This window comes from Ambystoma mexicanum, chromosome 11 (assembly GCF_040938575.1).
Source record: "Ambystoma mexicanum isolate Mex_15411 chromosome 11, UKY_AmexF1_1, whole genome shotgun sequence".
Taxonomy (NCBI): Eukaryota; Metazoa; Chordata; class Amphibia; order Caudata; family Ambystomatidae; genus Ambystoma; species Ambystoma mexicanum.
The window spans coordinates 942,852,579-942,864,933 of NC_090934.1; the positions used below are offsets into that span (position 1 = coordinate 942,852,579).

General features: G+C 41.8%; 1 protein-coding gene across 1 annotated transcript in view; it reads right to left on the reverse strand.

The window, feature by feature from the left end:
• Positions 1-12,355, reverse strand: part of LOC138505078 (mucin-5B-like) — a 2,064,041-nt gene that overhangs the window by 1,169,975 nt on the left and 881,711 nt on the right. The window contains exon 24 of the mRNA XM_069625397.1: positions 8,730-8,773. Coding sequence (XP_069481498.1) covers positions 8,730-8,773 — 44 coding nt within the window. The remainder of the gene's footprint in view (positions 1-8,729; positions 8,774-12,355) is intronic.

Consider the following 12,355-nt stretch of genomic DNA (forward strand, 5'->3'; position numbering starts at 1 on the left):
GGCCTTATATTGCAATGTGCAGATGTGTGTGTGTGGCAAAGGCTAAGCAATCACAACAGAGATATACCTAAAGGAGGCAAATTATTAATGTGGTTATTAAGGTCGGGAAATCCTCACATGTTTTATCACCTCCATACACCTACACGAAGGCGAATCATGTTACAAACTGCAAAATATAAATGGAGCATTCAAACCATATTATATAGCATTAACTGGAACAGGCCTCCCTGGAAGAAATAGATGAGACTTTAGATCTAATAGATTACACCGGAACAGGCTGAAGATCTTAATAGGCCAGTGATGCTGCAGGAACTACAAGCAACATGGAATGCATTATTGACTAGCAATATCACTGGGACAGACGATTTTCCAACTGAATTTTGTAAAACGTTTTAAGGCCAAAACCTGGAGCCGCTCCTGCAAACATACTTATATGCCTATGCTATGGGGCAACTACCTAAAGCGATGAGTGAAGCCCTCATAGTTCCCATTTTAAAACCAGGAAAAGACCCCACAGATTGAGGCTCATTTAGATCTCTCTCTTATGACACAAAACTGCAATGGAGCCTGCTAGCCAATAGATTGAAACCATTACTTCCACAACTGATGCACCTGGATCAGACGGGGTATATCCCGCACAATTTACGTAGAATGTTAATGTTAATGGATATTTGTACCGCGCACTATCACCACCTGAGTGGTCACCTGGCACTCTTCAAACATCTGATAAGGACACTGAGGATGCAGTACTAGCTTTAGATGCAACCAAGGTGCTTGATACGGTTATTTGGAGCTGGTTGTTTGCTGCCTTAAAACGCTTCGCCTGCAGGAACCCATACTGCGTTGGATAAGTTTATTAATCAAATGTCCTATGCTTGCCCCAGGGTTTCTTCATTAAATCCGTTGGGACAGACATGTGGAAGACATATGGGTATATTTTGCATGCTAACTCCACCATCTTTTGTTAAGGCACTGGATTAGTAATGGATATCCCAAATATAAAGCCTAGACACATTTGATGACATTTTCAAAACCTAAAGATAATAAAACAGCTGTTACTGTCTACATACAACCCAGCAATATCACCTTAATGGAGGTTGTCAAAAATTGGAACTCTCTTGCAACAATACATGCTTGTATTATGCTACAACCAAATTAAAAGCAGAGAATACATTGTCCTTTTAGAACCCTATCACATTGTGGGTGATTGATAAATCATACCAATCCACACAAATATTTTGTGCAGATCCATATGTGTCCCATACATGTCCTAGCATTTTTTCATTAAACCAATGTGGAACAGCCATTTGGAGGTCTTGTCTATTTTACAATCCTCCTTAACAACTTCAGGCATCAGTGAATAGCACCCTGGGCAAACTCTGTGTGTACGATTTTCATTGTGGAGTTTATTTGTGTTTCTGTTATAAGCATGTTTCATACATATGAAATATTGTGTGCATATATTCCATGAATCACAAAGGTATTTTTGACATACTTAATGGCCTATAGCTCATCTGTGCTTTATAGTCATCAACAATACATAGGGGCCCATTTTAATTTTGGTGGTAATTCTGCCAAATTACTGCCAAGATCGGTTACAGTTACCACCTTTGGTCCGGAGAGTTTACCAGAGGATTACAAGTGGTGGTAGGGCGGTGTTAGTCCCCACTTTTAGAGTACATAGAATTCTGTGGGATTTTTGTTAGAATTACCACAATTTTTGGAGGACAATGGGAGGATTTACCTAGGGCTCTTTGGAAAAATGGCAGTAATTTTGTTACTGCCAAAAAAGTGGCGGTAACAGTATTACCACCACTTTTTTACTGTACCGCGGAACTCGTAATGAGGCCAACATTTCTTTCTTTATGAGAAGAGATTTCTTAGTGTCTTGTATGAATAGACTGCTGCACACACTTTTTTACTGTACCGCGGAACTCGTAATGAGGCCAACATTTCTTTCTTTATGAGAAGAGATTTCTTGGTGTCTTGTATGAATAGACTGCTGCACACACTTCATGCCATAGTTTAATTCAAGTATTAATTCTCCATTTTACTGTCCCCTTTTTAGTTTTGGCTATTAGGTGTTGCTTGAGACACCTATAAACTGAAACTATTGCATTAGAGTACAGGTAGGAAGAAATGGCATATGAGGAGGGACACAGAGCTTGTAGTGTTGTTTGGTTATTTGCCCACCCCATTGACTGACCATGGCCATGCTAATCACTATGGCCATTCCCACCCAGTTCCTGCCCCTCCCAGCACGAAACACCTCCTCATGGGAACTCTTTGAGCTTGCTTTAATGAAGACTTACCATCAAACTGTGCAATCAAAAGTGCCTGGCAGTGTTTTTTCAAAGCAGTCTTATGATAGTTAATGGGCCTCATTACAAGTTTGCTGGTATCCTACTGGCAATTCCAGCGGGATACAAGCAAACTGCCCCTACCGTTTTCACTGCCTGAAATCCTGGAATTACTGGGATATTACAGGCAGCAGAAAGGGCGGTAAATCCCCATTCCATGGCGTCCTATCGGACTCCATGGACAGAATTGCCGTAATTACCAGCACCAGTAAAACTGGTGCCGGTCATTCTGGCATTTATTTGCCAGCAGGGACCTGATTTACTTCCAGCTCTTGGCTGGCGCTAAATCAAGTACCCCCAGCGGCAAACTTTTGCCAATCCGGTAAAAAATTGCTGGTGCCGGAATTCCCAGCAGTTTCTGTAATGAGGCCTGTTGACTTAATTGGAGTTGTAAACCTGCTACCAGTGCAATAATGTCTTATCAGGTCTGCTTTCAACCACTCGATTTATATGCACTCTGCATAGCCATCACTGAAGTCCTGTTAATAACAAGCATTGGCAAAGCCAACAGTCTTGCCTTGTTTATATGTATAAAGCTTTTGCCAGGCACGGATATTAAATGCCCCACTACTTGCACCATTTTGCACCTGGTACCATCAGTAGCCAGTTACTAACACTACGGCTGTGCCTGGCAAGTGCCTTTCCCATGCCTACGCAAAAGCCCAAACTGTTGGCATTGCCAATGCTCGTTTCATATGTTCCATAGTTGGTAGGAGGGGGAGCGATGGACCAAGTCACATCTTGATTTGAATGGAAGCCTTTACTGTAGAATTGACCTTGCATTCCGAGCAACCTCATTGGCTGCTCACCGGGCTTCTAATGATAAATCTTGCAATGTATCTTTAAACACAATGAGAAAATGCTTAAAATCACTATGCTTTGCAATTGCATGTCATTAATTTATGTTATTAGTCTTTAATACTGCACACATCACCGCTGTAGCTGTAGGGTGCTTAAAGTGCTGATCCTTGACCATTTAAAGGAAAATTGTGACCCCCGAACAGGGAGTCAGAAGTACCTGGCTGGTTGAGTGAAAGGCAAAAAGGGTCAAGGAGAGTAGGAAAGGGGAAAAGTCAGAGACACAAAAGCATACAGACTTAACTCCCAACATGTAGTTAGGGGTCTGCAACGTTTGGCTCTCCAGTTGTTTTGGAGTACAATGCCCATCAGCCCTTGCCAGCATAGTCAGTGTTAAAGGATCATGGGAATTGTAGTCGAAAGCATCTTGAGAGCCAAAGGTTGCAGATACCCGAGTAGGTAAATGAAAACATAAGTGTGAGTCATAGTGAATGTTGGGATGAATGAATAGTTTTTACTGTTTTGACCAGAAGAAAATGTACTCAAAATGAGTGATGAGAGCTTCCATAATTGGCCAGAAGCACTTTCATAGAGGCAGTTCCTAGCGTGGTAGTGATATTATGTCAAACCATGTTGTGGGTTTGATGGACTTGAGATGTGCTCAGGTGTTCCTATGAGTGGTGGGGGCTACTTACCAGATAATCAGATTGTGCCTGACAAGTGCCTTTCCCAGGCCTATATAAAAGCCCAAACTGTTGGCATTGCCAATGCTTGTTCTGTTTCCTACACTCTCACCTCCACAACTGGCTTATGTAACAACAAATTTGCACTAATTCTATGTAAAGCACCCAGCAATCAGACCTTCAAGGATTTTTTGTCATGAAATGGCAAATTTTGCAACACAAACCTTTATTTATTGCAGCATTTCTGTAGGACATTTTGTATTAACTGGAGGGTGTAAGATTGCCACATTGTAGGGAAGAGGCAGTGTGCAAGGCTACAAGAGAGCCAGGGTGTCATTATTATGTATCTTTTGTATTCATTTAATAGGAAGAGTCCCAGATGTCTCTGGCTTGGCAGAACTGTTTTTGTTTTGGCTACATTTTTGGTTCAATGTGCATGCCTATTTAATAGTATTAACTAAATTGATCATTATCAGTTGTAATGCTGCAACTATTCCCCTTCTATGTTCTCCAATCCCCCACACACCTCTCTCACCAACGCACATCACACATCTCACCAACTCCCCATTACAACTTGCATTTCTGAAACTCTCATTCTGTCATACAAATACTTACATGATATGTCACACTGTCAAGTCACAATTTGCACTCCCAACCCTGCCAAACTCCAAATCATACTCCCAACACACACTCTACAATTCCTCCCGCAATATACAGTCCTTCATTCTTTTGTGCTGCTTCTGCATCTTGCATTCTTTCTCCCATTCTATCCCACTCTTCACTCATCCTTCATCCCAATCTGCAGCTCACTGCCTCTTTCCGGCCAACCGCTTCCTCTCTGTTTTCTGGCTTACTGCTCCCCCTGACCATACGCTCCCTCTACTTTTTGTACCTCTGCTTGCTCTCAGATTTCTGGCCCATCGCATCACTGCTTCCTATGCTCTTGTGCACTGTTTCCTCCTCTGACCCACTTCTCTCCCCCTACTTTCTTGCCTATCACGTCACATCTCACCCATCACTCTCCCTCTCTCCTTTACCTCTCATAGTGTGACCATTTTAAAAAAGTGTAGATTTTGACCATGATCCTCAAAAAATGGGGCATTTAAAAATAGAGCCGAGGAATTGCTATTTTTTAGATAACCCATGTTTTGGAAATGAGCCGGTCATCTTATTCTCAAAGGTGACCTGCGCATTTCCACGGGGCTAAGTTGTAATGCAAAGTGTGTGCTGGCCAGCTTCCTTGAATAGGGTTCTGGGTTGTTTGACCAAAGTGTAATTATTTGCGGTGGAATTCACTGTAGTCAATTTTGCTGTGAATAGATTTGTGCTTCAGCCAAGCAACCCAAAATGTACTTTTCACCACCATTCCACCCCCTCCCCTACTTAGCTGCTTGGTCCCTGCCGCTTCCCCTGCAACCCTTCTGTGTCAGATCCGTCCCTCTAACGCAGGTCGGATCTGACGTCGCAGGGTCCCTATTTAGGTTTTTTTTGGTTTTATTTTCGGACCCCCACCTCCAATTTTGCGACACCCCTGCAGCCCCCAAGCCCAAAAATACTGAACTTGGTGAGCGGGTGACACCCCCGCAAACCCCCGCTCCACATGTTCGGTATTTATAAAAATCGATCGAATGGTACTGGCGAAATGGGTCAAATTGTACCATTTGATCGATTTTTGGCAGTCAAAATGGGAAGTACCTTGAATAGAAGCACTCTCCCGACAGTGTTCTGCACACTCCCAGCACCTTTTTACAGTGACAGACCCTTCAGTTGCTTGCCATTGTAAAATGCAACCCCAATAACGCATTTCTATCCTGTTTGAGGAACAGAAATGCAAGTGACATAGCAGCGGTTCATACCTTAAATAAAATGCGTGACAGGGTCAAGAAAGACCCTGTCATGCAGTTGGACCCCCACCTCCCATTCGCGTAGGGTTGCCTACAATTTCTGCACATTTAAAAGTGCATCTTGCTTGGAAATTTAGAATGCGCTTTTAAATTGACAGAAACTCCCCATGATTTGCTCAATGAGGTGAAAAAGGCCACCTGAATGGGCGCGCATATAAAATCCACAAGGGACACCTGAATGGGCACATTTTAATAAACTGTGCCCATTCAGGTGTCCCTTGTGGATTGGGCTGCTCTTTTTTTGGGCCCAAGTGATGAGATGTGTTGGCGCATTTCATTTCTTGCGTTAAAATTTGTTGAGAATCTGCCGCCCTGAATTTTTTTTAAACAGTAGTTTTTCAAATTTTTTGGGCAAAACTGCGGTTTTTGGGCAAAACTGACATTTTCGCAGCACTTTGCGCAAACATGTCTGTTTTATCAGCATTTTGCGGGATCGCAAAATCGCTATAAGCTGGAGGGTCTGAGCAATGGGTTAATTCATCTGTAATCTGCTTTATGTACACTACTTCCAAAAGACATACTCTCCTCCATCCTTCCTTCTCCACCCATATCTCTCAGGTCTCTAAAAAGTCAAACTTCCTACTGCACCTCCTCAGAGGTACTCTGCCTTTCCTCTCCTTCCCTCAGAAGCTCACTGTCTCCCAAGCTCTGGTTCTCTCTAGGTTGGACTATTGTAACAGCCTCTTTCTAAATCTACCTGCCCTCGGCAACTTATCCCCAACAGGACTGCGTGACTTGTCGTTGGCCTCAAGCCCTGGGATCGTATCTCTCCAGCTCTGACATCTCTCCATTGGCTCCTAGCAGATGCAAGGATTAAATTCAAAACCCTCTGCATTGTCCACAATACTTTCTGGGGCCTGGGTCCAAAATCCCTTCAGCTTTCCTTCCGCAAATACCTCCCCTCTCGAGCTCTTCGCTCCTCTACCTCTAACTCCCTCCGGTTTAACCGTTTTTCAAAGAAACAAGCTGGGGGTAGAACTCTATCTTTGGCTGGGGCCTCCCCCTGGAACAGCCTCCCTGTCACTCTTAAACTTGAGGAGAATCATCTCCGGTTCTGGAAGTACCTCAAGACCTTCCTCTTTGCTTCTGCCTTCGCTCCCCCTCTCCCCTGCTGATCTGCTCTCTCTTGGCACTGTGCACCTGACCACCCTCTGTTCCCTGGGCCCATGTACCTGCTCACCCTGCCACCCCTTGCACAGGGGCTGTATCTGTACCCATACAGCCCCCCCATTTTTCTTTTACTTACCTAATCTGCTGCCTTTAACACAGCACTTGCCCCTTGCGGGCTTCACTACCACTGTTTATTGCCTCCATTTTCTATTTATTTTTATTTATTATTATTTATCTGCTCTCCTCTGCTCCGCACTTTCCACTCTCCTCCTTACATACACTTTTCCCCTTTTCCCTTCCCATGCACTTGCGTGTTCTCAATGTCACTGGGCCTAGTAAGATCGTTGTTGTGTTGTGTCTCCCCTGTTCCCATCCCTTGCCTAGTCGCGCTCTGAAACACTTGTGTACGAGCGCGATACAAATAAAATATCATATCATATCATATCATCATTAAACATATCATTCTTTATGGGCAACGCTTTGGCACTCTATACAGTCTATCCTTTGTGGGCAGATCTCCATTCAAACCCTCTATATGGCCTACCCTCCACAGACAGAAATCAATTTAAGCTACAGCTTCCCCCTCAGTCTCTGCGGGCACAGCTCCTGCACCCCCATACAGCCTACCCTTCACAGGAAGTGTTCATAAATCACACAAAGCCCCCATACAGTCTTGCCTCCATGGACAGAGTACCAGTCCCCCACATAGTCATAGCCCCCCACACTGCCTTCCCTCCACAGACAGATCGCACACACAAGAATCCCACGCAGATTCACCATGTCCATCAAACATATCATACCATACGATATAAGGCCAGATGTATGTTTGTCCGACGCCTCCCTGCCCGCTTTGCCTGTTAATACTGCTAGAGGGTGCTGTTGCCCTACGCATATATAATAAGACTTCAAGTTCATATTCCAGGCGAACAAAATGTGTATTTCCACAATGATAATATACAATTAGCTGCAGAAAAGGCCAAAGACAGGGATTGCACTATAACATCATACTTGTTGCATACACTAAGGAAATGTATACATTTTTTTAAACATATAAACAGAAATTCATTTGATTAAGCACTATTTCTCTAAAATAATAAATTTACTTTTTTTAATGTACTTATGTATTATGTAATTATTCATTGTAATATGCTTGGTATGTAATAATATATCAATAATATTGTTCATGTACATTTTAAAACTTCATTTGACTTCTATTTAGTTTACTTTATGTCTACTTCGAATCATGCTATTAGTCTAACATACCTCAACATTATATAGTTGAGTCCAAATCCTGTAAGTGGAATCCAAGACAATCAGCAGCAGATACAATAATTGCCTGTATGTCCTAAGTTGAACTTTTAATGGATTCTGTGAGATTTTTTTTGAGCTTACTACTCCTCTATGAAAAAGGAGCAAGATCCTTTACAAAAAAATATTTTTCTATTACCATAAATTACGTCAAAATACACCACATAATATATTTACACTCTGAACATTTCTTCCTTCACACACAGCTTGTGTACACAGGCTTTTCCACTAGTCATTAAATATTAAAATAATGCATTATGCTTTATCTATGGCTGAAAAACAGCACCAAGACATTCATCATTTTACACGTCATTGTGATAAATAATTAAACTATGAAAGCACTTGCATTTAGAAACAGGAAGCACATCCCCTAAGCTGAAAAGCAAAGAGGTTTATTGTATGCTACCAAACAACAAAATGGAAGAAAGATGGCTAAGTGGTATTCCCAAAAAGAAAGTTAAGAACCAAAATAAAATTCCTGAAGGGCAAGCACCGCTCATAAATACATTTTCCTCGTACATTTTGCTTAGTTTGGCAACTGTGGCATTTACGTTTCATGTTCTTACCTTCAGCGCTAACCTGGCATTTGATGCCGTCTTTTACACAAACACTGAAAGAAAGAGAACAAACAATTATTAAAAAAGAGGGCCACCCAGCCAAAATACTGCAAGCCTTCAGACATCAGTAAAGCCTGAGAGGGCAAAATACAATAAAAAATACTTTGGGCAGTTTAGATAAGGAGCACATGGTTTGGTTGATGCAGTAAGGCTGGGGTAGAGTCTGTCACTGACCATGTCCCTAGTCATGTGTTCCCCTGACAGTCAAATAAAAAAACAAGAAACCTCCAAACAGGAAAAAAAGATAAACAAACATCTTAAAATGGCTGTCAAACTCTGGTTCACCGGGAGGACCTCAGAACGCCTAGGGTTGTATTGACTCTAAGCAGGAGTACAATATTCTTTCTGTGCAACACAGCAGTGCAACGCTGTTGTGAACGGAGGGTAGCACAGGGGCAATGCGCTGGTCAGCAACAGAGGTTTAAATCCGGGATCTGTGCTTAGAAACCAAACTTAGGTATGGTATTAGGTGAGTTATAAAAAAACTTACATTAAAAAATTAAATTACAAGGGGGTCACTTTTTCCTCGCTGTTGCATTTTGACAGGTGGCTCTGCCCTCGTTTACGGCCCCATCCCTTTTCTTTAGTCCTGCTCCTTTGATATCAATGTAATATATAATTGATAAACATTGTATATACATTTGATTGATCCCTAATAATATTCATATGAATGTAATATACATTTTATATACATTTTGATATATTTTATATACATTTTGATCAGTTTTATTTAAAATTCATATATTTTTAATATACATTTTGATATACATTTTTAATATACATTTTAATACAGTTTGATATACATTTTATATAAAATTGGATATAAGTTCTATATATGGTATAGATGATGTTATGAAACCCCAAGGCGTTTGACTGGCATAGAAAAATAACTCTATACAGTTGAGTTTGCTTTACAGTAACATAAAAATTTGATATATATGTAAAATAAATTCTATATATAGTATAAATAGATGCCCTGAGAAATAACCCCATCATTTTGAATTCACTTTATAAGCAAAGTGCGGTTCTCAGGGCCTACACAAAGTTCAAAGCCATCCGCTTTGGCAATGCATGACAATGCATGGCCTTGATGGAATGCACTGGCATTTTAACACAAACTAAGCATTTGAGTTTGCTTTAGTGTCTTCACCATCCTTCCACAAAAGCTCGAACTAATGACTTTGACAATGCTTGTTTATTTTAAATTAACACAATGTTGGTGGAAAAGGGCTGCTGTAGAGGCATGAGGTTGTTTTTGGATATGTATAATCATATACACCAGGCGTCCACAGCAATCACATGCCTCCACGCTGTTTACAGGGACCCAGAGCCACTCAAACCAACTGGCCTTTCAGCAGAAAAATACAAAAGACTGAGCTCATCTGTTGGTGCTGCGAAAATATCCGAGGAATGGAGTTACTGTGAGGGCGGGGGTGGTGTTTGCGCTGCCAAGAGCAGGAATAGCTGACGTAATACTGTGACTCATGGTATCTGGAAGGACAGGAAGCGACTGGCACATAATGTAAGTGCTGGCATTTCTGTATTCTGCAGATGTCAGCAGAGAACGCATGCAGATATTGATCAGAAGGCATTGCATTTTTAGGTCTGCATGACAGGATTCTCAATGCCAAAAAAACACATGGGGGCTACTTATCTTTAGTCACCTGTGGGTGACCGGGCTATTCTTATCTTCCAATACAGTGACTTGGGAAGACAGCTATTTCATAATCCATGGTGCCAATCGTGCATTTTTTGCATAGTAACCAACAGGATATCTGGGTCTTTGTTGATAACACTTTCAGCAAGAGAGTGTGCGTCTGTGACCAGGAAGAAGCAAGGCGGGGTGTGGGGGTGCATGTCTTTACCCCTTAAAACGTGCACTTCTGACTGGGGAGCGGGGGCTGCCTGTGACCTGTGTGGATTCTGTACCTGGAGTTACATTTCGGACAACTAGGACAGTGGATGGTTTCAGCATTGGAAAAACACTGTGTTCTCCTGCTGTGCGGTTAATTTGTTGGAGCTACTGTCAGGCCATGCAAGGATGCTTTGCTGTGCTAGCTTGGAGCAAATTGGACATGTCACGGCTCAGGGCTACCGGGGCAGAGGAGGCCCCCTGCTGAGCACTGATTGCAAGCCACCCTTGTGTTTCCTCATCGGATTAATGGCCTCAACCTTTGCTGGCTGAGATTAAAAAGGTGAGTGGATATTTAAAATCATTAAAATGTAGAGGTTATTACCCTATGATAGTGCCATTGTTAGTGTTATTGTTTTTTGGTATTTTTAAAAACATACCATTTGAAAGCACCCTTTATAGATTTGTTGGACAGCATGCTGTCTGTTAGTCTGACATGTAGAAAAAAAGACAGTTGCATTTATGTTACTATGCAAATGGCCTCAGCATCAGGAATAACAAAGAGCTAGTGGTTTGTAACAATAAATCTCCATAGCTATCTGAGTTTTACACTGCTTCTTTTATGGTGTGTCCTAAGCACTGTGGGGCCAGTGGAGGTAAATAGTTTTGTCAGGTTTGCATTCCAATGGATTCTGGGCTTATAATTTACCAGTGCAAATTAGAAACACTGTCAGATTCTTCTGGCTTAACATGTTGCTATAAGTATTTACATGTTATGTGGGGTTTATTATGCAGTTTTCAGTGTTTTGCAAGTAAACTTGGATGTGATTAGAACACCTGGTGACCCTTTCTTAAACACAGTTGGGTTGGGATGTGCATGAGAGGGGGCTCATCTCTGGAAGACTCATTTTAATTCGGTCATTGTAATTGTTCACACAGGGTCTGATCTACAGACAATTTTGCTATTAATGCCCATGCTTGGCTGTGCTGGGTGGCAAAACATTGGTGAGTGTCTCACCATTTTATTTGTGAGGGACTAGAGCACAGTTAAGAACACATATGTGGGTGTTTACTTTACAGGGGCTGCTGTATGAACAGTTTTTCATCATGGCACTTGCTGATGCCATGAGAAAGCCTGTAATGGCATTGCGACCCTGAGCATGGAGGGAGATATTGTTTTGGATTGAGAATCTGAGTAGTGGTTATTGAGGACTGAAGACTACTTTACATTGATGCAATTGTTTGAATCAACTTCATGATTGTGGCTGCCATCATCACATTAATTGTCCCCCCTTCCAAGTGGTCTCCCAAGAAACCGATAATGAAAAGGCACTTTTTTGCTAGCCATGGGTGTCCCTGGTGGCACTCAGCATTTTGTAGAGACATGGCTGGAGTATGTTCTGAAGTTGGCCGTTCCATTCTGGCAAATGTGTCTTTAGCTAATGAAAAACTTCACGTATTACATCCCCCAGCCATTTGGACAGCTTTAAGCAATATGACAAACTCAACATGAAAGAAATGGTGGTTATTCAGAGCCATGGAAAACAGGTCGAATTTAAGTTAATTTCAAGATGCCTGTGCATATTCACATTTTCAACATAGAAAGACAAAAGCAACCAGCTCTGTTACACTAGGGAAAGGGGATCCAGTTGTGTCCTGGAAATTTGTTGCATTTAACCATCAAACATGCCAAACTTATAAATTAGGAGTTTTTAAAAGAACA